The sequence below is a fragment of the Manacus candei genome, unplaced genomic scaffold (assembly GCF_025592945.1).
Source record: "Manacus candei isolate 608988 ecotype Guabito, Panama unplaced genomic scaffold, ASM2559294v1 h1tg000035l, whole genome shotgun sequence".
Lineage (NCBI taxonomy): Eukaryota > Metazoa > Chordata > Aves > Passeriformes > Pipridae > Manacus > Manacus candei.
This window is the reverse complement of record NW_026138083.1, coordinates 10267014-10293014: the sequence shown is the minus strand read 5'-3', so window position 1 is coordinate 10293014 and position 26001 is coordinate 10267014. Positions and strand designations below refer to the sequence as shown.

General features: G+C 65.0%; 2 protein-coding genes across 2 annotated transcripts; both read right to left on the bottom strand.

Moving 5' to 3' along the window:
* LOC127473302 (maestro heat-like repeat-containing protein family member 6) lies at positions 1 to 17249 on the bottom strand. The gene is made up of 18 exons (XM_051792726.1): positions 17163 to 17249; positions 16830 to 16928; positions 16398 to 16715; positions 15963 to 16110; positions 15657 to 15721; positions 15330 to 15542; positions 15014 to 15162; positions 14704 to 14851; positions 14266 to 14453; positions 14043 to 14177; positions 4183 to 4297; positions 3875 to 4012; positions 3420 to 3632; positions 3130 to 3285; positions 2871 to 2972; positions 2373 to 2475; positions 2039 to 2095; positions 1 to 1741 (listed from the first exon to the last, which is right to left on the bottom strand). The coding sequence occupies exons 1-18, from the start codon at positions 17247 to 17249 to the stop codon at positions 1578 to 1580; spliced, it is 2598 nt and encodes an 865-aa protein (XP_051648686.1). The 3' UTR covers positions 1 to 1577.
* Positions 10350 to 26001, bottom strand: LOC127473470 (maestro heat-like repeat-containing protein family member 6). The gene is made up of 17 exons (XM_051793114.1): positions 25862 to 26001; positions 25427 to 25574; positions 25121 to 25185; positions 24794 to 25006; positions 24478 to 24626; positions 24168 to 24315; positions 23730 to 23917; positions 23507 to 23641; positions 23111 to 23225; positions 22803 to 22940; positions 22348 to 22560; positions 22058 to 22213; positions 21799 to 21900; positions 21301 to 21403; positions 20967 to 21023; positions 20130 to 20669; positions 10350 to 10665 (listed from the first exon to the last, which is right to left on the bottom strand). Exons 2-16 carry the CDS (start codon positions 25566 to 25568, stop codon positions 20506 to 20508), a joined length of 2088 nt encoding a protein of 695 aa, XP_051649074.1. The 5' UTR covers positions 25569 to 25574; positions 25862 to 26001; the 3' UTR covers positions 10350 to 10665; positions 20130 to 20505.

The following is a 26001-nucleotide window of genomic DNA, read 5'->3' as shown; positions in this document are numbered from 1 at the left end:
CTGCTTCGGCTTCTGGTGCTTCTTCCTTCCCTTCCAGGAAGGCCTGGATTTTGAGTTTAGAAGCCCGTGCCTGTGTTTTTAAGGTGCCTGCCTGGAGGAGAGGTTCAGCAGCTGCAGCCCAAGGCTCATGTCCCATGCCAGTCTCTAAGGATGGCCCCAGTGCCAGTGCCTTGGGATGCCTGAGTGTGGAAGGTGAGTCTGCCCTCAGGCACGGCCGTGGAAGTCAGTCGGGATGATAGACTGGCCCTGGAGCTGCCCAGTGTTGCTGTGAGGCTGGGCAGTCAATAGAAAGCCGCTGTGGCCACTTTTCCTGAAGCCTTTGGCCAACCCACGTGCAGTTGTGCCCACAGCATCCCTGCTTTTAGCACCCTGGCCGGTGCGGGAGCCTCGCTGAGGAGGCCCAGGCGTTGTGGTGCTGCTGCTCCTGTGCACAGCCTGCTGCTGTTGTCTGTGGCGCGGAGCCGCTTGGGCAGCAGCGACTGCGCAGCCCTGCCCGAGGAGCCCCGCGTCCTCTCCGTGCTGGCAGCAGCTCTGCGGGCCCAGAGCTCTGGGTCAGCGGGCTCTGGGCCACAGCTCTGTGGCCTGGGCAGGCGCGGGGGCCCGGGCTGACCCAGAGCCCTGCCTGTGCCCCTGCCCCTCGCCGGCAGCACCCAGCGGACGTGCCCCAGCAGGGCCCCCTTGCCCTCCTTGTCCCCAGCCAGGCCAGCCTGGCCCCCTTGGGGGTGTCCCCACCCTCCCGCCGAGGATCCGGGGCTTGTGCCGCAGGGATGGGAGATGCCCCGGGCAAGCGCCAGAGCAGCCGGCTGGCAGGGAACTGGGGGGCTGCCTTGGGGGCTGCTTACGGCCTCTGCCCCCCAGTTCCTCATGGCTTCTCACACCCTGTCCCCTCAGGGCCTCCTCTGCCCGTCCTGTCCCCTCGCAGCCTCCTGCCCCCCACCCCCTCATGGATTCCCCTCAAGGCTTCCCACTCCCTTGTCCCGGCAGGGCCTCTCCAGCACCACATCCCTTCAGGGCCTCCCCGCGCCTCGTCGTCCCTCAGGGTCTCCCCCAGCCCCGCCAACCTGCCCGGCAGCGGCGCAGCCCTGAAGGAGCTCCACAGGAGCCGGCTCCGCAGGCCCCTCCCAGCCCTCAGCAATCCAGACAGCAACACACGGGCAAGCCACAGATGCTGCTTCCTGCCCGGGACGGGGCTTGTGGCCACCTCCAAGGACCAGCTTCTCAGGGATTCCCACAGCTCCAGCCTCTGCCCATCCCCTCTGCCCCAAGTGTTGAGGCTCCGGCAGAACCCCCCAAGGCCGAGGGCCTTCTGGGCACCTTCTCTTCCCCACTGCACACCCGGGCAAGTGTTGCTGAGCACAAGGGCCTTTTTTCCCCTCTTCCCCCATGCCCTGTGGACACCGGGCACCCAAAAGAAGCTCCTGGGCCTCTGTGTATGACAATATTTATTTAATATTCCTACGCTGGGGTAAAAGGAAGGCCTTGCAGAGAAGAGGTGTCTTCCCCACAGGCTCAGGTGGCCCCAACAGACAGAGCTGCCTGCATCGACTCTGCACACAGCTGCAGCAGCACAGGCAGACTCAGCCCCACAGAGAAGGCCGGGTATTCCACGCCCTGCAGAGCCGGTCTCGGAACCGCTGCAACCTGGGGTAGGGAGCTGTCTGTAGATTACTAACAAAGTTGATGATTTGAAGCGCCAGGTTTGAGACAGCGGGGCTCCTGTCCTCTGGGATGGCTTGAAGGGCTGGAACAGAGAGGAACAGAGCCAACGTCAGAGCCTGGATGGGTGGCGACGCAAGGAGCCCCTCCTGCCTGGGCCATCCCAGCAAGCTCTTGCCATTGCCAGGAGGGAGCAGGGCCCAGCAGGATGAGGCAGAAGGCACTGGCCACCAATGCCCCCCGTGCCCCTGAAATGTCTCTCTGCTCTGCCCACGCCGCCCCTCATCCCTGCAGGGAGCAGAGCCCTCCGCAGCCAGGGCAGGACTGCAGCTGCCTGCCCAGGCTCTGTGCTCCTCTGCCAGCCCCCAGTGCCCTCACTCACCATCGATGATGAGCTGCAGCTCTTTGTGCTGTCCCCTCAGGTACCCCCCGGCGATCCCTGGGAACACAGATCCTGTCACGGCCCCAGCGGCACAGCTGCCCCCCCCAGCGGCGCTGCCAGCCCGGCCACACGCCCTCCTGCCCTGGCAGGGCTGAGCCTGGGGCCTTCCTGCCTCGGGGCGCCCCAGGGCTGGGCTGGCCCAGGGCAGCAGCAGCCGCCGGGGCACTCGGGGCTCCCCAGCACATCCCTGGGCCGGCTGCTGCTGCCGCTGCAGCAGCCGGGACTGGGCCCGAGCTGCAGCGGGGCGGGAAGGGACCGCGGCCGCGTGGCTCACCCATGAACTTGATGGCTGCCTCTCGCAGGGGCTGCTGTGGGCTCCGCAGGTACGGCAGGGCCTGGTGCATGTACTTGGCCACTCGGCTCCGGTCCTTTTTCAGCTGGAGAGAGCGGCAGGGCACGGAGGGAAGGGTTGGCTGGGGCTCTGCCCCTCGGCCGGGCGCTGCCTGCGCCCAGCACTGGCCTCCCCTGCCCGCACAGCCCTGAGGCCCGGGCAGCAGCCGCTGGGGCCGGGCTTTGGAGGGAGCAGAGGGCTGGCTGCTCCCTGGGAGCGGCGGGGCTGCCCTGCCCCACAGCCCAGCTGGGCCGGGGCTCCAGCGGCACCCTGGCTCGGGGGCAGAGGAGCCCGCAGAGGAGCCCACACGCCCCAGGGAAGGCAGCAGCGTGTGGGGCGCAGGCTGCTGTCCCACAGGCGGGTGCAGCAGTGGGCAGGAGCACACTCTGGGCAGCCCCACACTCTGGGCATCGGGGGCTGGGGCTTTGGGGCCGTCCTTACCAGGCACTGGCCAAAGCTCCATGGCTCCTCTGTGTTCACCAGGCGCCCAAGATCCCTCCTCTTCAGGAACCTGGTCACATCCAGCAGTGCTTTGCGAGAGGCCTGCAGAGCAACAGAGACCAGGACATGGCACCGCAGCCCAGGGCACGGGACCCCTGTCCCTGGACCAAGGCCAGGAGGAGGCCGGAGCCCGGGAGGTGCCAGGCCAGGAGGCAGCCCAGCCCCCTCCCACGGGACACCAGTGCCCATGAGTGCTCACCCTTTTCACGACCACCTTCTCATCATGCCGGTGGAAGTAGAGCGGGAGCAGGCTCAGGCACACGAGTGGCTTCAGGGGCCTCTTTCCCTCTCTCTCGATCAGTTTGATCACACGAGTGAAGAGGGCCATGGAGCCCTCCCGCACACTGCTGTCGTCCTGGTGCAAAGAAAGAGGAAAAGACCTCAGCAGCAGCTTCTCCAGGCCCCAGTGGGCACAGGCCTGAAAATCCACAGGGACCAAAGTTTCCCAGCAGTACCCAGAGCCCGTGGCGGGGGGGCACAGAGCCTTACGTGGTCAAAGAGTGGCCGGAGCGCCTCAGCCAACTGCAGGCCGGTGGGGGTGGATATTAGGGGGTCTTTGCTGCGGACTCTCTTGTGGCGCTGTGTCCACAGACTGCTCCAGAGCACGTTCTTGAAGACAGAGAGGGTCATCCAAACCACATCTCTGTCTGCATCCCCCAGGAGCTGCACGAGCCTTTCATTCAGGCTCCAGATGCTCTTGGCCTGTGAGGAAGACAATGCTGTGCCATGAAGCCACCAACGGCTGCACCAGCAATCCCGCTCCGGCGGGGCAGCCCCACGTGCTGCCGCGGGGCCCGGAGGCCAAAGGCCTGTCCCGAGGGACTCGGGCAGCTGAACGGGGAGGCAGCAGAGCTGGGAGCAGCTGCCACAGCTCCCGAAGCCCAGCCAACCCAAGCGACGGCCCCAGGATTCCAGCACGGCTTCAGCCAACTGCCCCTTCTCACCATCACGGGATCCTGGCTGAGTGCCACGAGGACTCGGAGCGCCAGTTGACGCCGCTTTGTGTTGGTGCTCCCCGAGTTCCTTGAAAGCATCTCCAGGACCCTGTCACCGCATTCACTGGTGTCCAGGCAGTCCAGGACCTGAAAGGCACGGAGCAGTGATGGGGTGCCCGGCCGGCAGGAGCCCGGACCCGCACAGGGCTGGGCCCAGGCAGCAGCACAGGGCGCGGCACCGTCCCGGGCAGCTGCGGCCACGAGAGGGCCGAGAGGTGGAGGCAGCTCGGCGAGGCAGCGCGAGGCAGCAGGCTCACCTCCACAAGGAATGCCATGGCAGGCAGGTCCCAGCACGGCTCCTCCCTGCTCAGCAGCTCCAGCAGGTGGAGTGTGATGCGGGAACACAAGGGGCTGGAGACGTGGCGCTTCTCCCTGCCAGGGGGAAAAAGGTAGCATCGACCTGAGGCAGGCGGGCAAACCTCTCCCGGGAGGGACTCACAGAGGCCTGGTCTTTCCCCACCAGCCCAGTCCCAGGAGGGGACCAGGGCACTCTGGGAGGCGGCTCCTCCTGTGCACCCGCCTCTCCCAGCCTTTTCCACTCTGCTCGGCCGTCCCAGGTGACAAGACCCTCTGGCCCACGCCCACGGGCACAGTGTGGGGTGCCCCGTGCACAGGCAGAAATGACAGGGGCAGCGGGGACAAGGAGGTCTCACCTGGCCAGCAGAGCCACTGCGTGGCGGCTGCGAGCATTGAGGAGCCTGGCCCAGCCACGATTGTCTTCCACTGAATTCACCACATCCTCACAGTGGAGACAGCAGAGCAGGGCCTTCATGGTCAGCACTGCAAACCTGTGTGCAGAGCAAAGCCCAGGTCACGCTGGGAGCCCCGGCCCCAGTCCCAAGGGCAAGAGAGGAGGGAAGGACTGGCATGGAGCACCTCTTGGGGTCGGTGGGAAGGTCGTGTTGCTCCTGGCATCCCCTCCAGAACGTGTCGACCTCCTGTGACATCTGCTCTGTGCTGACAAGGACTTGGAAGAGCAGATCCACGAGGAGATGGGGGGAATAGTCCATCAAAGGCCCCGGGCACTGGGGCTCCTGGACAATCATCCACAGTGCCAGAGTTGCCTGCAAAAGACAAACCAGCCGGACGCAGCAGTCAGTGCCAAGACATCCATGTGGCAGGGCCCGAGCGTGGGAGGGGAAGGCCAGGGGAGACTCAGGGGGAGCGCCCGGCCCGGTGGCCCCGAACCTGCTGCTAGCCCACATTTCCAGCCCAGTGCCTGCACGGAGATGGGCAGGGAGACGCCGTGCTGGGGGAGGATGGAGAGCTGCCAGAGAGGCAAACTGGGGGCAAGCAACGGTTCCAGAAACTCACAGCCAGGGCAAAGACGTCTGTGTTGTCCCCATCGGAGGTGCGCGTGTAGTACCACGGCCAGTCCTCCATCACGCCGAGCAGGGTTGGCAGCACCTTCTGCAGTGTCCTTCCCGATGAGGCGATGGTCCTCCACATGGTTGCAGCAGCTCTGTGGAGTCAGAGCTCTGCGTCAGGGGGGTCTGGACCACAGCGCCCTGACCTGGGCAGCTGCAGGGGCCGGGGGACAGAGCCACAGTGTTTCCAGGGGCAGGGGGTGATGGGCTCTAGCGGCTGGTGAGCGCGGAGCCCTCGAGGCAGCTGGGGCCCGTACCTGTCGCACGAGGGGGCACAGCGCAGGAGGGTGATGGCGACATCCACGGGGTGTGCCTCGGTCAGTGCTAGAAGGGTCTTATCCAGCACGTGCCCAGCAGACACATTGGAGGTCAGCCACGAGTGGATGGACCTGACCAGAGCTGGCACCTGGAGGGGACACAGGGGAGAGTTGGAGAGCTGCCAGAGGGAGCAATTGCCCAGCTTGCCCCGAGAAGTGCTTCCCTTCCCCCCACACAGTGCTGGCCTCAAAGGCTGAGGGGGCCCAGCGGAACAAGCTTGAGGGGCCACACAATCGCTGCCCACAGGCTGCTTACTTGAGCAGAGACAACTCTCTCCTCAGGAACATGCAGACTGGGAGCATCGGGCAGGCGCTGAACGGGTGTGCTGTCAGCATCTGCGATGCCCTCAGTCCCTGGGGCGTCAGCCTTGGCCTTGAGCTCGGTCGGGTTGGGCTCAGGCTGTGCCAGGAGCTCGGGTGGTGAGGTCCTGGCCTTTCTGCGCCGAACAGGAACGGATTTCCGCACCCTCTGCAGGAGAATGAAGGGCAGGGAGGAGAGGGATGTGTCATGGAGAGCTTCGAGAGCGCTGCCAGGCTGAGCAGTGACAGCAGGCCCATCCCAGGTGGCGATGGCTCCAAGTACCTGATGAGCTCTGCGGAAGCGGCCCCGGGTGCGGCCCTGCTCTGGTGTCCGGCGCCGGCCTGGATCTGGCAAAGAGCGAGCGCGGTCAGAGCCGAGGGGCTGCGGGACAGGCCGGAGAAGACAGCCCAGCCCTGCGCTCCACAGGCAGGGCCGGCCCCAGGATGCCCAGTCCAAGGAGCCTCTGGAGGCTCATCCCCGGGCCCTCTTTCCCCCTCCCTTTCCCTGAGCATGTCCACAGGGGATGGGATGGAATGAGGCCCAGCTGGCTGCAGCCATTCAGCCCTGTGGCCCAGCCCTGCCACTCACCCTTCTGCAGGGGCTGGAAGTGCTCTGCCTCCTCAGGCTGCTGTGCTGGGGCAGGCCCAGGGCTTTCCTCCTCCTCCTTCTTCACCCGCGCCCGCCTGGGCACCCTGGGAGGTCTCCGCTCCATGCCCCTGTCTGGTTTCATGGCTTTCTGCGGGAGAGATGCCACAGAAATACTCTGGGTCACCAAGTCCTGCCGAAGTGCCTTGAAGGCATTTGCAGTAGAGGAGTGCTCGCAACGCTCCAGGTCATCAAGTGCCACAGTCCCACAGCCAGGAGGGGACATGGGGCAGTTGGAGAGCTACCAGAGGGAGCAACTTGCCCACTGTCCCTCCAGAAGTGCCTCCCTTTCCACCACACTGTGCGGGCCTCAAAGGCTGAGGGGGCCCAGCAGACCCGGCTTGAGGGCCAGACAGTCCCTGCCCACAGGCTGCTTACTTCCACAGGGATAACTTCCTCTTCAGGAACCTCCAGACTGGGATCATCGGGCAGGTGCTGAACGGGTGTGCTGTCAGCATCCACGATGCCCTCAGTCTTTGCACCGTCAGCCTGCGGGGTGAGCTCAGGCAGCGCGGCGTTGGAGGCTGTCGTGTCATCGGTCACCGCGGTGTCACGGTTTGCTGTGCCATCAGTCGACGCGGTGCCGACATCGGGGTCAACCTTGAGCTCGGTCGGCGTGGGGTCAGGCTGCGCCACGACCTCAATTGGTGCGATCCTGCACCTTCTACGCCGAAAGCTCAAGAATGTCACAAAGGCCTGCAGGAGAACGAAGGGCAGGGAAGAGGAGGCTGTGCCACGGAGAGCTCCGCCAGCGGTGCCAGGCTGAGCAGTGACAGCAGGCCCAGCCCAGGTGGCGATGGCTGCAAGTACCTGTGCTGCCCTGCAGAAGCGGCCCCGGGCACGGTCCTGCTCTGGTGTCCGGTGCCGGCCTGGATCTGGCAAAGAGCGAGCGCGGTCAGAGCCGAGGGGCTGCGGGACAGGCCGGAGAAGACAGCCCAGCCCTGCGCCCCACAGGCAGGGCCAGCCCCGGGCTGCCCAGTCCAAGGAGCTGCTGGGGGATCAGCCCTGGCCCCTCTTCCCCCCTCGCTTTCCCTGGCCATGTCCACAGGGGATGGGATGGGAAGAGGCCCATCTGGCTGCAGCCAGCAGCCCTGTGGCCCAGCCCTGCCACTCACCCTCCTGCAGGGGCTGGGACTGCTCCACCTCTTCAGGCTGCTGTGTTGAGTCAGTCCCAGGGCCTTCCTTCTTTGTCCGAAATGGCCTGAGCAGGCTCAGGCGTCTTCCTGCCATCCCGCAGTCTGGTCTTGAGGCCACCTGCAAGAGAGAGACACCTCGGAAGATCTCTGCGTCCCCAAGTCTTGCAGGCTGCCCTCGAGGCCACCTGCCGCAGGGATTGGAGACTCCTCGGAAAATTTCCGGGTCACCAATCCTGCGGTCTGGCCTCAAGGGCAACTGAATGAGAGAAAAACCTAGGATAGGGTAGGGGTTCTCAAGTCCTGCGGTGTTGCCTCAAGGGCACTCGCCACAGGGCTTGGAGACACCTCGCAAAAGCTCCGCGTCACCAAGTCCCGCGATCTGGCCTCGAGGGCGCTTGCACCACAGAAACGCCTCCAAAACGCTCCGGGTCAACAAGGAAGGAGTTGGCTGCACGGGAGCTCCGCACAGCACCGCTCTATCCTGTCCGTCCCGTCGCACGCTCCGAGGAGCACTGAGGCGTGGCCACGTCACCACCGGTACTATGTCATGACGTGTCACAAAGGGCCCTGTGACACCCTGCCCCGTTGCACACCATCGGCGTGTCCCAAAGGCCCTGTGAGACACTGCCACCTGCCCTGGGGCCTCCCCCCGCCCGGCCAACCTGCCCCAGGTCGGAAGGAGTCCGTTCTCCAAAGTATCTAAGACAGCTGGACATGAACTTTAGGCCCAGCTCAAAAACTAAGCAAGCCCTCCCCTGCTGTGCCTGCCCACAGCAGCAGAAGGAGCCCCCTCGGCTGCCAACGCGGGCACAGCGGGAAGGGCACGGGGCCTCCACAGAAGCTGGCACGGGCTCCTTGGGAGAAGGCCCGGCTGGTGGCCCTCCCAAACACGGGGCTGTGACACACCGAAGGAATGTGAAGGCAAGGGCACCAATGCCGCTCCGACCCCCTTGGCCGGGGCTGCACCAAAATCAGCAGCTCTGGCAAGTCCTTGCCCAAGGAGGCCTGCCACCGCCCCGAGTCCTGGCAGGGGTGGTGCCCGCCTCCTGCCCCAAAGAGCTGTGCCCTGGGGGGACTTCTCTGCCAGAGGGCGGCCAAAGCCAACGGGTACTGATGTCTGCGCTCTTGCGGGGGGTCGTTGGGAGTGGTAGCCGGAGCAATTGGTGGCAGCGCTCGGCATCTGTCAGAAGGCAGAAGCAGTTTCTCCTTGCGGGAATGATTTTTGCGTGGAAGCGATGACCTGTAGCACAAAATCACCATCAGTTGCTGAGTTTCGCAGGAAGATCAGATTGCTCAGAGATCCTGTCCACTTTCCTTGTGTTAGTTGGACTTTTCTTCTTGCATTCTGCAAAATAAATCTGCCCGGTCTGATGTTCAAAGCTCCAGGTCCTGTGGGTCCGATTACGACTCCCAGCTGATATCCAGAGCACTGGGGAGAAGCGAAGGGGATGGGGAGAACTCTGGGATGCAAACCTGTTGCGTATCTCTGATTAAGGTGCCAGCCCACTGAAGGAGCAGCCAAGACAAATGCTGGAAGCGGACGTGTTCTGCCAGTTGCTGCTCTCGCATGGACACGGGGCACACGTGTTCCCACGGGTCCGGGCCACTTGATCCAAGAGCAGTGAGTGGCCGTGCATTGGTAGGGAATGGGCTCCAGCAAGGCCAAAGTAGGATCCTCTAGCAGCAAAGCCTGGGCTTGTGAACTGGGCCATTTTTGCAGCAGACCCCCCAGTGCTGACTTCCCTCCATGCCTGAACCTCCTGGGATGAGGCCCTGCTTCGGCTTCTGGTGCTTCTTCCTTCCCTTCCAGGAAGGCCTGGATTTTGAGTTTAGAAGCCCGTGCCTGTGTTTTTAAGGTGCCTGCCTGGAGGAGAGGTTCAGCAGCTGCAGCCCAAGGCTCATGTCCCATGCCAGTCTCTAAGGATGGCCCCAGTGCCAGTGCCTTGGGATGCCTGAGTGTGGAAGGTGAGTCTGCCCTCAGGCACGGCCGTGGAAGTCAGTCGGGATGATAGACTGGCCCTGGAGCTGCCCAGTGTTGCTGTGAGGCTGGGCAGTCAATAGAAAACCGCTGTGGCCACTTTTCCTGAAGCCTTTGGCCAACCCACGTGCAGTTGTGCCCACAGCATCCCTGCTTTTAGCACCCTGGCCGGTGCGGGAGCCTCGCTGAGGAGGCCCAGGCGTTGTGGTGCTGCTGCTCCTGTGCACAGCCTGCTGCTGTTGTCTGTGGCGCGGAGCCGCTTGGGCAGCAGCGACTGCGCAGCCCTGCCCGAGGAGCCCCGCGTCCTCTCCGTGCTGGCAGCAGCTCTGCGGGCCCAGAGCTCTGGGTCAGCGGGCTCTGGGCCACAGCTCTGTGGCCTGGGCAGGCGCGGGGGCCCGGGCTGACCCAGAGCCCTGCCTGTGCCCCTGCCCCTCGCCGGCAGCACCCAGCGGACGTGCCCCAGCAGGGCCCCCTTGCCCTCCTTGTCCCCAGCCAGGCCAGCCTGGCCCCCTTGGGGGTGTCCCCACCCTCCCGCCGAGGATCCGGGGCTTGTGCCGCAGGGATGGGAGATGCCCCGGGCAAGCGCCAGAGCAGCCGGCTGGCAGGGAACTGGGGGGCTGCCTTGGGGGCTGCTTACGGCCTCTGCCCCCCAGTTCTTCATGGCTTCTCACACCCTGTCCCCTCAGGGCCTCCTCTGCCCGTCCTGTCCCCTCGCAGCCTCCTGCCCCCCACCCCCTCATGGATTCCCCTCAAGGCTTCCCACTCCCTTGTCCCGGCAGGGCCTCTCCAGCACCACATCCCTTCAGGGCCTCCCCGCGCCTCGTCGTCCCTCAGGGTCTCCCCCAGCCCCGCCAACCTGCCCGGCAGCGGCGCAGCCCTGAAGGAGCTCCACAGGAGCCGGCTCCGCAGGCCCCTCCCAGCCCTCAGCAATCCAGACAGCAACACACGGGCAAGCCACAGATGCTGCTTCCTGCCCGGGACGGGGCTTGTGGCCACCTCCAAGGACCAGCTTCTCAGGGATTCCCACAGCTCCAGCCTCTGCCCATCCCCTCTGCCCCAAGTGTTGAGGCTCCGGCAGAACCCCCCAAGGCCGAGGGCCTTCTGGGCACCTTCTCTTCCCCACTGCACACCCGGGCAAGTGTTGCTGAGCACAAGGGCCTTTTTTCCCCTCTTCCCCCATGCCCTGTGGACACCGGGCACCCAAAAGAAGCTCCTGGGCCTCTGTGTATGACAATATTTATTTAATATTCCTACGCTGGGGTAAAAGGAAGGCCTTGCAGAGAAGAGGTGTCTTCCCCACAGGCTCAGGTGGCCCCAACAGACAGAGCTGCCTGCATCGACTCTGCACACAGCTGCAGCAGCACAGGCAGACTCAGCCCCACAGAGAAGGCCGGGTATTCCACGCCCTGCAGAGCCGGTCTCGGAACCGCTGCAACCTGGGGTAGGGAGCTGTCTGTAGATTACTAACAAAGTTGATGATTTGAAGCGCCAGGTTTGAGACAGCGGGGCTCCTGTCCTCTGGGATGGCTTGAAGGGCTGGAACAGAGAGGAACAGAGCCAACGTCAGAGCCTGGATGGGTGGCGACGCAAGGAGCCCCTCCTGCCTGGGCCATCCCAGCAAGCTCTTGCCATTGCCAGGAGGGAGCAGGGCCCAGCAGGATGAGGCAGAAGGCACTGGCCACCAATGCCCCCCGTGCCCCTGAAATGTCTCTCTGCTCTGCCCACGCCGCCCCTCATCCCTGCAGGGAGCAGAGCCCTCCGCAGCCAGGGCAGGACTGCAGCTGCCTGCCCAGGCTCTGTGCTCCTCTGCCAGCCCCCAGTGCCCTCACTCACCATCGATGATGAGCTGCAGCTCTTTGTGCTGTCCCCTCAGGTACCCCCCGGCGATCCCTGGGAACACAGATCCTGTCACGGCCCCAGCGGCACAGCTGCCCCCCCCAGCGGCGCTGCCAGCCCGGCCACACGCCCTCCTGCCCTGGCAGGGCTGAGCCTGGGGCCTTCCTGCCTCGGGGCGCCCCAGGGCTGGGCTGGCCCAGGGCAGCAGCAGCCGCCGGGGCACTCGGGGCTCCCCAGCACATCCCTGGGCCGGCTGCTGCTGCCGCTGCAGCAGCCGGGGCTGGGCCCGAGCTGCAGCGGGGCGGGAAGGGACCGCGGCCGCGTGGCTCACCCATGAACTTGATGGCTGCCTCTCGCAGGGGCTGCTGTGGGCTCCGCAGGTACGGCAGGGCCTGGTGCATGTACTTGGCCACTCGGCTCCGGTCCTTTTTCAGCTGGAGAGAGCGGCAGGGCACGGAGGGAAGGGTTGGCTGGGGCTCTGCCCCTCGGCCGGGCGCTGCCTGCGCCCAGCACTGGCCTCCCCTGCCCGCACAGCCCTGAGGCCCGGGCAGCAGCCGCTGGGGCCGGGCTTTGGAGGGAGCAGAGGGCTGGCTGCTCCCTGGGAGCGGCGGGGCTGCCCTGCCCCACAGCCCAGCTGGGCCGGGGCTCCAGCGGCACCCTGGCTCGGGGGCAGAGGAGCCCGCAGAGGAGCCCACACGCCCCAGGGAAGGCAGCAGCGTGTGGGGCGCAGGCTGCTGTCCCACAGGCGGGTGCAGCAGTGGGCAGGAGCACACTCTGGGCAGCCCCACACTCTGGGCATCGGGGGCTGGGGCTTTGGGGCCGTCCTTACCAGGCACTGGCCAAAGCTCCATGGCTCCTCTGTGTTCACCAGGCGCCCAAGATCCCTCCTCTTCAGGAACCTGGTCACATCCAGCAGTGCTTTGCGAGAGGCCTGCAGAGCAACAGAGACCAGGACATGGCACCGCAGCCCAGGGCACGGGACCCCTGTCCCTGGACCAAGGCCAGGAGGAGGCCGGAGCCCGGGAGGTGCCAGGCCAGGAGGCAGCCCAGCCCCCTCCCACGGGACACCAGTGCCCACGAGTGCTCACCCTTTTCACGACCACCTTCTCATCATGCCGGTGGAAGTAGAGCGGGAGCAGGCTCAGGCACACGAGTGGCTTCAGGGGCCTCTTTCCCTCTCTCTCGATCAGTTTGATCACACGAGTGAAGAGGGCCATGGAGCCCTCCCGCACACTGCTGTCGTCCTGGTGCAAAGAAAGAGGAAAAGACCTCAGCAGCAGCTTCTCCAGGCCCCAGTGGGCACAGGCCTGAAAATCCACAGGGACCAAAGTTTCCCAGCAGTACCCAGAGCCCGTGGCGGGGGGGCACAGAGCCTTACGTGGTCAAAGAGTGGCCGGAGCGCTTCAGCCAACTGCAGGCCGGTGGGGGTGGATATTAGGGGGTCTTTGCTGCGGACTCTCTTGTGGCGCTGTGTCCACAGACTGCTCCAGAGCACGTTCTTGAAGACAGAGAGGGTCATCCAAACCACATCTCTGTCTGCATCCCCCAGGAGCTGCACGAGCCTTTCATTCAGGCTCCAGATGCTCTTGGCCTGTGAGGAAGACAATGCTGTGCCATGAAGCCACCAACGGCTGTACCAGCAATCCCGCTCCGGCGGGGCAGCCCCACGTGCTGCCGCGGGGCCCGGAGGCCAAAGGCCTGTCCCGAGGGACTCGGGCAGCTGAACGGGGAGGCAGCAGAGCTGGGAGCAGCTGCCACAGCTCCCGAAGCCCAGCCAACCCAAGCGACGGCCCCAGGATTCCAGCACGGCTTCAGCCAACTGCCCCTTCTCACCATCACGGGATCCTGGCTGAGTGCCACGAGGACTCGGAGCGCCAGTTGACGCCGCTTTGTGTTGGTGCTCCCCAAGTTCCTTGAAAGCATCTCCAGGACCCTGTCACCGCATTCACTGGTGTCCAGGCAGTCCAGGACCTGAAAGGCACGGAGCAGTGATGGGGTGCCCGGCCGGCAGGAGCCCGGACCCGCACAGGGCTGGGCCCAGGCAGCAGCACAGGGCGCGGCACCGTCCCGGGCAGCTGCGGCCACGAGAGGGCCGAGAGGTGGAGGCAGCTCGGCGAGGCAGCGCGAGGCAGCAGGCTCACCTCCACAAGGAATGCCATGGCAGGCAGGTCCCAGCACGGCTCCTCCCTGCTCAGCAGCTCCAGCAGGTGGAGTGTGATGCGGGAACACAAGGGGCTGGAGACGTGGCGCTTCTCCCTGCCAGGGGGAAAAAGGTAGCATCGACCTGAGGCAGGCGGGCAAACCTCTCCCGGGAGGGACTCACAGAGGCCTGGTCTTTCCCCACCAGCCCAGTCCCAGGAGGGGACCAGGGCACTCTGGGAGGCGGCTCCTCCTGTGCACCCGCCTCTCCCAGCCTTTTCCACTCTGCTCGGCCGTCCCAGGTGACAAGACCCTCTGGCCCACGCCCACGGGCACAGTGTGGGGTGCCCCGTGCACAGGCAGAAATGACAGGGGCAGCGGGGACAAGGAGGTCTCACCTGGCCAGCAGAGCCACTGCGTGGCGGCTGCGAGCATTGAGGAGCCTGGCCCAGCCACGATTGTCTTCCACTGAATTCACCACATCCTCACAGTGGAGACAGCAGAGCAGGGCCTTCATGGTCAGCACTGCAAACCTGTGTGCAGAGCAAAGCCCAGGTCACGCTGGGAGCCCCGGCCCCAGTCCCAAGGGCAAGAGAGGAGGGAAGGACTGGCATGGAGCACCTCTTGGGGTCGGTGGGAAGGTCGTGTTGCTCCTGGCATCCCCTCCAGAACGTGTCGACCTCCTGTGACATCTGCTCTGTGCTGACAAGGACTTGGAAGAGCAGATCCACGAGGAGATGGGGGGAATAGTCCATCAAAGGCCCCGGGCACTGGGGCTCCTGGACAATCATCCACAGTGCCAGAGTTGCCTGCAAAAGACAAACCAGCCGGACGCAGCAGTCAGTGCCAAGACATCCATGTGGCAGGGCCCGAGCGTGGGAGGGGAAGGCCAGGGGAGACTCGGGGGGAGCGCCCGGCCCGGTGGCCCCGAACCTGCTGCTAGCCCACATTTCCAGCCCAGTGCCTGCACGGAGATGGGCAGGGAGACGCCGTGCTGGGGGAGGATGGAGAGCTGCCAGAGAGGCAAACTGGGGGCAAGCAACGGTTCCAGAAACTCACAGCCAGGGCAAAGACGTCTGTGTTGTCCCCATCGGAGGTGCGCGTGTAGTACCACGGCCAGTCCTCCATCACGCCGAGCAGGGTTGGCAGCACCTTCTGCAGTGTCCTTCCCGATGAGGCGATGGTCCTCCACATGGTTGCAGCAGCTCTGTGGAGTCAGAGCTCTGCGTCAGAGGAGTCTGGACCACAGCGCCCTGACCTGGGCAGCTGCAGGGGCCGGGGGACAGAGCCACAGTGTTTCCAGGGGCAGGGGGTGATGGGCTCTAGCGGCTGGTGAGCGCGGAGCCCTCGAGGCAGCTGGGGCCCGTACCTGTCGCACGAGGGGGCACAGCGCAGGAGGGTGATGGCGACATCCACGGGGTGTGCCTCGGTCAGTGCTAGAAGGGTCTTATCCAGCACGTGCCCAGCAGACACATTGGAGGTCAGCCACGAGTGGATGGACCTGACCAGAGCTGGCACCTGGAGGGGACACAGGGGAGAGTTGGAGAGCTGCCAGAGGGAGCAATTGCCCAGCTTGCCCCGAGAAGTGCTTCCCTTCCCCCCACACAGTGCTGGCCTCGAAGGCTGAGGGGGCCCAGCGGAACAAGCTTGAGGGGCCACACAATCGCTGCCCACAGGCTGCTTACTTGAGCAGAGACAACTCTCTCCTCAGGAACATGCAGACTGGGAGCATCGGGCAGGCGCTGAACGGGTGTGCTGTCAGCGTCTGCGATGCCCTCAGTCCCTGGGGCGTCAGCCTTGGCCTTGAGCTCGGTCGGGTTGGGCTCAGGCTGTGCCAGGAGCTCGGGTGGTGAGGTCCTGGCCTTTCTGCGCCGAACAGGAACGGATTTCCGCACCCTCTGCAGGAGAATGAAGGGCAGGGAGGAGAGGGATGTGTCATGGAGAGCTTCGAGAGCGCTGCCAGGCTGAGCAGTGACAGCAGGCCCATCCCAGGTGGCGATGGCTCCAAGTACCTGATGAGCTCTGCGGAAGCGGCCCCGGGTGCGGCCCTGCTCTGGTGTCCGGCGCCGGCCTGGATCTGGCAAAGAGCGAGCGCGGTCAGAGCCGAGGGGCTGCGGGACAGGCCGGAGAAGACAGCCCAGCCCTGCACTCCACAGGCAGGGCCGGCCCCAGGATGCCCAGTCCAAGGAGCCTCTGGAGGCTCATCCCCGGGCCCTCTTTCCCCCTCCCTTTCCCTGAGCATGTCCACAGGGGATGGGATGGAATGAGGCCCAGCTGGCTGCAGCCATTCAGCCCTGTGGCCCAGCCCTGCCACTCACCCTTCTGCAGGGGCTGGAAGTGCTCTGCCTCCTCAGGCTGCTGTGCTGGGGCAGGCCCAGGGCTTTCCTCCTCCTCCTTCTTCACCTGCGCCCGCTTGGGCACCCTGGGAGGTCTCCGCTCCATGCCCCTGTCTGGTTTCATGGCTTCCTGCGGGAGAGATGCCACAGAAATACTCTGGGTCACCAAGTCCTGCCGAAGTGCCTTGAAGGCATTTGCAGTAGAGGAGTGCTCGCAACGCTCCAGGTCATCAAGTGCCACAGTCCCACAGCCAGGAGGGGACATGGGGCAGTTGGAGAGCTACCAGAGGGAGCAACTTGCCCACTGTCCCTCCAGAAGTGCCTCCCTTTCCACCACACTGTGCGGGCCTCAAAGGCTGAGGGGGCCCAGCAGACCCGGCTTGAGGGCCAGACAGTCCCTGCCCACAGGCTGCTTACTTCCACAGGGATAACTTCCTCTTCAGGAACCTCCAGACTGGGATCATCGGGCAGGTGCTGAACGGGTGTGCTGTCAGCATCCACGATGCCCTCAGTCTTTGCACCGTCAGCCTGCGGGGTGAGCTCAGGCAGCGCGGCGTTGGAGGTTGTCGTGTCATCGGTCACCGCGGTGTCACGGTTTGCTGTGCCATCAGTCGACGCGGTGCCGACATCGGGGTCAACCTTGAGCTCGGTCGGCGTGGGGTCAGGCTGCGCCACGACCTCAATTGGTGCGATCCTGCACCTTCTACGCCGAAAGCTCAAGAACGTCACAAAGGCCTGCAGGAGAACGAAGGGCAGGGAAGAGGGGGCTGTGCCACGGAGAGCTCCGCCAGCGGTGCCAGGCTGAGCAGTGACAGCAGGCCCAGCCCAGGTGGCGATGGCTGCAAGTACCTGTGCTGCCCTGCAGAAGCGGCCCCGGGCACGGTCCTGCTCTGGTGTCCGGTGCCGGCCTGGATCTGGCAAAGAGCGAGCGCGGTCAGAGCCGAGGGGCTGCGGGACAGGCCGGAGAAGACAGCCCAGCCCTGCGCCCCACAGGCAGGGCCAGCCCCGGGCTGCCCAGTCCAAGGAGCTGCTGGGGGATCAGCCCTGGCCCCTCTTCCCCCCTCGCTTTCCCTGGCCATGTCCACAGGGGATGGGATGGGAAGAGGCCCATCTGGCTGCAGCCAGCAGCCCTGTGGCCCAGCCCTGCCACTCACCCTCCTGCAGGGGCTGGGACTGCTCCACCTCTTCAGGCTGCTGTGTTGAGTCAGTCCCAGGGCCTTCCTTCTTTGTCCGAAATGGCCTGAGCAGGCTCAGGCGTCTTCCTGCCATCCCGCAGTCTGGCCTTGAGGCCACCTGCAAGAGAGGGACACCTCGGAAGATCTCTGCGTCCCCAAGTCTTGCAGGCTGCCCTCGAGGCCACCTGCCGCAGGGATTGGAGACTCCTCGGAAAATTTCCGGGTCACCAATCCTGCAGTCTGGCCTCAAGGGCAACTGAACGAGAGAAAAGGCTAGGAAAGGGTAGGGGTTCTCAAGTCCTGCGGTGTGACCTCAAGGGCACTCGCCACAGGGCTTGGAGACACCTCGCAAAAGCTCCGCGTCACCAAGTCCCGCGATCTGGCCTCGAGGGCGCTTGCACCACAGAAACGCCTCCAAAACGCTCCGGGTCAACAAGGAAGGAGTTGGCTGCACGGGAGCTCCGCACAGCACCGCTCTATCCTGTCCGTCCCGTCGCACGCTCCGAGGAGCACTGAGGCGTGGCCACGTCACCACCGGTACTATGTCATGACGTGTCACAAAGGGCCCTGTGACACCCTGCCCCGTTGCACACCATCGGCGTGTCCCAAAGGCCCTGTGAGACACTGCCACCTGCCCTGGGGCCTCCCCCCGCCCGGCCAACCTGCCCCAGGTCGGAAGGAGTCCGTTCTCCAAAGTATCTAAGACAGCTGGACATGAACTTTAGGCCCAGCTCAAAAACTAAGCAAGCCCTCCCCTGCTGTGCCTGCCCACAGCAGCAGAAGGAGCCCCCTCGGCTGCCAACGCGGGCACAGCGGGAAGGGCACGGGGCCTCCACAGAAGCTGGCACGGGCTCCTTGGGAGAAGGCCCGGCTGGTGGCCCTCCCAAACACGGGGCTGTGACACACCGAAGGAATGTGAGGGCAAGGGCACCAATGCCGCTCCGACCCCCTTGGCCGGGGCTGCACCAAAATCAGCAGCTCTGGCAAGTCCTTGCCCAAGGAGGCCTGCCACCGCCCCGAGTCCTGGCAGGGGTGGTGCCCGCCTCCTGCCCCAAAGAGCTGTGCCCTGGGGGGACTTCTCTGCCAGAGGGCGGCCAAAGCCAACGGGTACTGATGTCTGCGCTCTTGCGGGGGGCCGTTGGGAGTGGTAGCCGGAGCAATTGGTGGCAGCGCTCGGCATCTGTCAGAAGGCAGAAGCAGTTTCTCCTTGCGGGAATGATTTTTGCGTGGAAGCGATGACCTGCAGCACAAAATCACCATCAGTTGCTGAGTTTCGCAGGAAGATCAGATTGCTCAGAGATCCTGTCCACTTTCCTTGTGTTAGTTGGACTTTTCCTCTTGCATTCTGCAAAATAAATCTGCCCGGTCTGATGTTCAAAGCTCCAGGTCCTGTGGGTCCGATTACGACTCCCAGCTGATATCCAGAGCACTGGGGAGAAGCGAAGGGGATGGGGAGAACTCTGGGATGCAAACCTGTTGCGTGTCTCTGATTAAGGTGCCAGCCCACTGAAGGAGCAGCCAAGACAAATGCTGGAAGCAGACGTGTTCTGCCAGTTGCTGCTCTCGCATGGACACGGGGCACACGTGTTCCCACGGGTCCGGGCCACTTGATCCAAGAGCAGTGAGTGGCCGTGCATTGGTAGGGAATGGGCTCCAGCAAGGCCAAAGTAGGATCCTCTAGCAGCAAAGCCTGGGCTTGTGAACTGGGCCATTTTTGCAGCAGACCCCCCAGTGCTGACTTCCCTCCATGCCGGAACCTCCTGGTATGAGGCCCTGCTTCGGCTTCTGGTGCTTCTTCCTTCCCTTCCAGGAAGGCCTGGATTTTGAGTTTAGAAGCCCGTGCCTGTGTTTTTAAGGTGCCTGCCTGGAGGAGAGGTTCAGCAGCTGCAGCCCAAGGCTCATGTCCCATGCCAGTCTCTAAGGATGGCCCCAGTGCCAGTGCCTTGGGATGCCTGAGTGTGGAAGGTGAGTCTGCCCTCAGGCACGGCCGTGGAAGTCAGTCGGGATGATAGACTGGCCCTGGAGCTGCCCAGTGTTGCTGTGAGGCTGGGCAGTCAATAGAAAGCCGCTGTGGCCACTTTTCCTGAAGCCTTTGGCCAACCCACGTGCAGTTGTGCCCACAGCATCCCCGCTTTTAGCACCCTGACCGGTGCGGGAGCCTCGCTGAGGAGGCCCAGGCGTTGTGGTGCTGCTGCTCCTGTGCACAGCCTGCTGTTGTTGTCTGTGGCGCGGAGCCGCTTGGACAGCAGCGACTGCGCAGCCCTGCCCGAGGAGCCCCGCGTCCTCTCCGTGCTGGCAGCAGCTCTGCGGGCCCAGAGCTCTGGGTCAGCGGGCTCTGGGCCACAGCTCTGTGGCCTGGGCAGGCGCGGGGGCCCGGGCTGACCCAGAGCCCTGCCTGTGCCCCTGCCCCTCGCCGGCAGCACCCAGCGGACGTGCCCCAGCAGGGCCCCCTTGCCCTCCTTGTCCCCAGCCAGGCCAGCCTGGCCCCCTTGGGGGTGTCCCCACCCTCCCGCCGAGGATCCGGGGCTTGTGCCGCAGGGATGGGAGATGCCCCGGGCAAGCGCCAGAGCAGCCGGCTGGCAGGGAACTGGGGGGCTGCCTTGGGGGCTGCTTACGGCCTCTGCCCCCCAGTTCCTCATGGCTTCTCACACCCTGTCCCCTCAGGGCCTCCTCTGCCTGTCCTGTCCCCTCGCAGCCTCCTGCCCCCCACCCCCTCATGGATTCCCCTCAAGGCTTCCCACTCCCTTGTCCCGGCAGGGCCTCTCCAGCACCACATCCCTTCAGGGCCTCCCCGCGCCTCGTCGTCCCTCAGGGTCTCCCCCAGCCCCGCCAACCTGCCCGGCAGCGGCGCAGCCCTGAAGGAGCTCCACAGGAGCCGGCTCCGCAGGCCCCTCCCAGCCCTCAGCAATCCAGACAGCAACACACAGGCAAGCCACAGATGCTGCTTCCTGCCCGGGACGGGGCTTGTGGCCACCTCCAAGGACCAGCTTCTCAGGGATTCCCACAGCTCCAGCCTCTGCCCATCCCCTCTGCCCCAAGTGTTGAGGCTCCGGCAGAACCCCCCAAGGCCGAGGGCCTTTTGGGCACTTTCTCTTCCCCACTGCACACCCGGGCAAGTGTTGCTGAGCACAAGGGCCTTTTTTCCCCTCTTCCCCCATGCCCTGTGGACACCGGGCACCCAAAAGAAGCTCCTGGGCCTCTGTGTATGACAATATTTATTTAATATTCCTACGCTGGGGTAAAAGGAAGGCCTTGCAGAGAAGAGGTGTCTTCCCCACAGGCTCAGGTGGCCCCAACAGACAGAGCTGCCTGCATCGACTCTGCACACAGCTGCAGCAGCACAGGCAGACTCAGCCCCACAGAGAAGGCCGGGTATTCCACGCCCTGCAGAGCCGGTCTCGGAACCGCTGCAACCTGGGGTAGGGAGCTGTCTGTAGATTACTAACAAAGTTGATGATTTGAAGCGCCAGGTTTGAGACAGCGGGGCTCCTGTCCTCTGGGATGGCTTGAAGGGCTGGAACAGAGAGGAACAGAGCCAACGTCAGAGCCTGGATGGGTGGCGACGCAAGGAGCCCCTCCTGCCTGGGCCATCCCAGCAAGCTCTTGCCATTGCCAGGAGGGAGCAGGGCCCAGCAGGATGAGGCAGAAGGCACTGGCCACCAATGCCCCCCGTGCCCCTGAAATGTCTCTCTGCTCTGCCCACGCCGCCCCTCATCCCTGCAGGGAGCAGAGCCCTCCGCAGCCAGGGCAGGACTGCAGCTGCCTGCCCAGGCTCTGTGCTCCTCTGCCAGCCCCCAGTGCCCTCACTCACCATCGATGATGAGCTGCAGCTCTTTGTGCTGTCCCCTCAGGTACCCCCCGGCGATCCCTGGGAACACAGATCCTGTCACGGCCCCAGCGGCACAGCTGCCCCCCCCAGCGGCGCTGCCAGCCCGGCCACACGCCCTCCTGCCCTGGCAGGGCTGAGCCTGGGGCCTTCCTGCCTCGGGGCGCCCCAGGGCTGGGCTGGCCCAGGGCAGCAGCAGCCGCCGGGGCACTCGGGGCTCCCCAGCACATCCCTGGGCCGGCTGCTGCTGCCGCTGCAGCAGCCGGGGCTGGGCCCGAGCTGCAGCGGGGCGGGAAGGGACCGCGGCCGCGTGGCTCACCCATGAACTTGATGGCTGCCTCTCGCAGGGGCTGCTGTGGGCTCCGCAGGTACGGCAGGGCCTGGTGCATGTACTTGGCCACTCGGCTCCGGTCCTTTTTCAGCTGGAGAGAGCGGCAGGGCACGGAGGGAAGGGTTGGCTGGGGCTCTGCCCCTCGGCCGGGCGCTGCCTGCGCCCAGCACTGGCCTCCCCTGCCCGCACAGCCCTGAGGCCCGGGCAGCAGCCGCTGGGGCCGGGCTTTGGAGGGAGCAGAGGGCTGGCTGCTCCCTGGGAGCGGCGGGGCTGCCCTGCCCCACAGCCCAGCTGGGCCGGGGCTCCAGCGGCACCCTGGCTCGGGGGCAGAGGAGCCCGCAGAGGAGCCCACACGCCCCAGGGAAGGCAGCAGCGTGTGGGGCGCAGGCTGCTGTCCCACAGGCGGGTGCAGCAGTGGGCAGGAGCACACTCTGGGCAGCCCCACACTCTGGGCATCGGGGGCTGGGGCTTTGGGGCCGTCCTTACCAGGCACTGGCCAAAGCTCCATGGCTCCTCTGTGTTCACCAGGCGCCCAAGATCCCTCCTCTTCAGGAACCTGGTCACATCCAGCAGTGCTTTGCGAGAGGCCTGCAGAGCAACAGAGACCAGGACATGGCACCGCAGCCCAGGGCACGGGACCCCTGTCCCTGGACCAAGGCCAGGAGGAGGCCGGAGCCCGGGAGGTGCCAGGCCAGGAGGCAGCCCAGCCCCCTCCCACGGGACACCAGTGCCCACGAGTGCTCACCCTTTTCACGACCACCTTCTCATCATGCCGGTGGAAGTAGAGCGGGAGCAGGCTCAGGCACACGAGTGGCTTCAGGGGCCTCTTTCCCTCTCTCTCGATCAGTTTGATCACACGAGTGAAGAGGGCCATGGAGCCCTCCCGCACACTGCTGTCGTCCTGGTGCAAAGAAAGAGGAAAAGACCTCAGCAGCAGCTTCTCCAGGCCCCAGTGGGCACAGGCCTGAAAATCCACAGGGACCAAAGTTTCCCAGCAGTACCCAGAGCCCGTGGCGGGGGGGCACAGAGCCTTACGTGGTCAAAGAGTGGCCGGAGCGCTTCAGCCAACTGCAGGCCGGTGGGGGTGGATATTAGGGGGTCTTTGCTGCGGACTCTCTTGTGGCGCTGTGTCCACAGACTGCTCCAGAGCACGTTCTTGAAGACAGAGAGGGTCATCCAAACCACATCTCTGTCTGCATCCCCCAGGAGCTGCACGAGCCTTTCATTCAGGCTCCAGATGCTCTTGGCCTGTGAGGAAGACAATGCTGTGCCATGAAGCCACCAACGGCTGTACCAGCAATCCCGCTCCGGCGGGGCAGCCCCACGTGCTGCCGCAGGGCCCGGAGGCCAAAGGCCTGTCCCGAGGGACTCGGGCAGCTGAACGGGGAGGCAGCAGAGCTGGGAGCAGCTGCCACAGCTCCCGAAGCCCAGCCAACCCAAGCGACGGCCCCAGGATTCCAGCACGGCTTCAGCCAACTGCCCCTTCTCACCATCACGGGATCCTGGCTGAGTGCCACGAGGACTCGGAGCGCCAGTTGACGCCGCTTTGTGTTGGTGCTCCCCGAGTTCCTTGAAAGCATCTCCAGGACCCTGTCACCGCATTCACTGGTGTCCAGGCAGTCCAGGACCTGAAAGGCACGGAGCAGTGATGGGGTGCCCGGCCGGCAGGAGCCCGGACCCGCACAGGGCTGGGCCCAGGCAGCAGCACAGGGCGCGGCACCGTCCCGGGCAGCTGCGGCCACGAGAGGGCTGAGAGGTGGAGGCAGCTCGGCGAGGCAGCGCGAGGCAGCAGGCTCACCTCCACAAGGAATGCCATGGCAGGCAGGTCCCAGCACGGCTCCTCCCTGCTCAGCAGCTCCAGCAGGTGGAGTGTGATGCGGGAACACAAGGGGCTGGAGACGTGGCGCTTCTCCCTGCCAGGGGGAAAAAGGTAGCATCGACCTGAGGCAGGCGGGCAAACCTCTCCCGGGAGGGACTCACAGAGGCCTGGTCTTTCCCCACCAGCCCAGTCCCAGGAGGGGACCAGGGCACTCTGGGAGGCGGCTCCTCCTGTGCACCCGCCTCTCCCAGCCTTTTCCACTCTGCTCGGCCGTCCCAGGTGACAAGACCCTCTGGCCCACGCCCACGGGCACAGTGTGGGGTGCCCCGTGCACAGGCAGAAATGACAGGGGCAGCGGGGACAAGGAGGTCTCACCTGGCCAGCAGAGCCACTGCGTGGCGGCTGCGAGCATTGAGGAGCCTGGCCCAGCCACGATTGTCTTCCACTGAATTCACCACATCCTCACAGTGGAGACAGCAGAGCAGGGCCTTCATGGTCAGCACTGCAAACCTGTGTGCAGAGCAAAGCCCAGGTCACGCTGGGAGCCCCGGCCCCAGTCCCAAGGGCAAGAGAGGAGGGAAGGACTGGCATGGAGCACCTCTTGGGGTCGGTGGGAAGGTCGTGTTGCTCCTGGCATCCCCTCCAGAACGTGTCGACCTCCTGTGACATCTGCTCTGTGCTGACAAGGACTTGGAAGAGCAGATCCACGAGGAGATGGGGGGAATAGTCCATCAAAGGCCCCGGGCACTGGGGCTCCTGGACAATCATCCACAGTGCCAGAGTTGCCTGCAAAAGACAAACCAGCCGGACGCAGCAGTCAGTGCCAAGACATCCATGTGGCAGGGCCCGAGCGTGGGAGGGGAAGGCCAGGGGAGACTCGGGGGGAGCGCCCGGCCCGGTGGCCCCGAACCTGCTGCTAGCCCACATTTCCAGCCCAGTGCCTGCACGGAGATGGGCAGGGAGACGCCGTGCTGGGGGAGGATGGAGAGCTGCCAGAGAGGCAAACTGGGGGCAAGCAACGGTTCCAGAAACTCACAGCCAGGGCAAAGACGTCTGTGTTGTCCCCATCGGAGGTGCGCGTGTAGTACCACGGCCAGTCCTCCATCACGCCGAGCAGGGTTGGCAGCACCTTCTGCAGTGTCCTTCCCGATGAGGCGATGGTCCTCCACATGGTTGCAGCAGCTCTGTGGAGTCAGAGCTCTGCGTCAGAGGAGTCTGGACCACAGCGCCCTGACCTGGGCAGCTGCAGGGGCCGGGGGACAGAGCCACAGTGTTTCCAGGGGCAGGGGGTGATGGGCTCTAGCGGCTGGTGAGCGCGGAGCCCTCGAGGCAGCTGGGGCCCGTACCTGTCGCACGAGGGGGCACAGCGCAGGAGGGTGATGGCGACATCCACGGGGTGTGCCTCGGTCAGTGCTAGAAGGGTCTTATCCAGCACGTGCCCAGCAGACACATTGGAGGTCAGCCACGAGTGGATGGACCTGACCAGAGCTGGCACCTGGAGGGGACACAGGGGAGAGTTGGAGAGCTGCCAGAGGGAGCAATTGCCCAGCTTGCCCCGAGAAGTGCTTCCCTTCCCCCCACACAGTGCTGGCCTCGAAGGCTGAGGGGGCCCAGCGGAACAAGCTTGAGGGGCCACACAATCGCTGCCCACAGGCTGCTTACTTGAGCAGAGACAACTCTCTCCTCAGGAACATGCAGACTGGGAGCATCGGGCAGGCGCTGAACGGGTGTGCTGTCAGCGTCTGCGATGCCCTCAGTCCCTGGGGCGTCAGCCTTGGCCTTGAGCTCGGTCGGGTTGGGCTCAGGCTGTGCCAGGAGCTCGGGTGGTGAGGTCCTGGCCTTTCTGCGCCGAACAGGAACGGATTTCCGCACCCTCTGCAGGAGAATGAAGGGCAGGGAGGAGAGGGATGTGTCATGGAGAGCTTCGAGAGCGCTGCCAGGCTGAGCAGTGACAGCAGGCCCATCCCAGGTGGCGATGGCTCCAAGTACCTGATGAGCTCTGCGGAAGCGGCCCCGGGTGCGGCCCTGCTCTGGTGTCCGGCGCCGGCCTGGATCTGGCAAAGAGCGAGCGCGGTCAGAGCCGAGGGGCTGCGGGACAGGCCGGAGAAGACAGCCCAGCCCTGCGCTCCACAGGCAGGGCCGGCCCCAGGATGCCCAGTCCAAGGAGCCTCTGGAGGCTCATCCCCGGGCCCTCTTTCCCCCTCCCTTTCCCTGAGCATGTCCACAGGGGATGGGATGGAATGAGGCCCAGCTGGCTGCAGCCATTCAGCCCTGTGGCCCAGCCCTGCCACTCACCCTTCTGCAGGGGCTGGAAGTGCTCTGCCTCCTCAGGCTGCTGTGCTGGGGCAGGCCCAGGGCTTTCCTCCTCCTCCTTCTTCACCCGCGCCCGCTTGGGCACCCTGGGAGGTCTCCGCTCCATGCCCCTGTCTGGTTTCATGGCTTTCTGCGGGAGAGATGCCACAGAAATACTCTGGGTCACCAAGTCCTGCCGAAGTGCCTTGAAGGCATTTGCAGTAGAGGAGTGCTCGCAACGCTCCAGGTCATCAAGTGCCACAGTCCCACAGCCAGGAGGGGACATGGGGCAGTTGGAGAGCTACCAGAGGGAGCAACTTGCCCACTGTCCCTCCAGAAGTGCCTCCCTTTCCACCACACTGTGCGGGCCTCAAAGGCTGAGGGGGCCCAGCAGACCCGGCTTGAGGGCCAGACAGTCCCTGCCCACAGGCTGCTTACTTCCACAGGGATAACTTCCTCTTCAGGAACCTCCAGACTGGGATCATCGGGCAGGTGCTGAACGGGTGTGCTGTCAGCGTCCACGATGCCCTCAGTCTTTGCACCGTCAGCCTGCGGGGTGAGCTCAGGCAGCGCGGCGT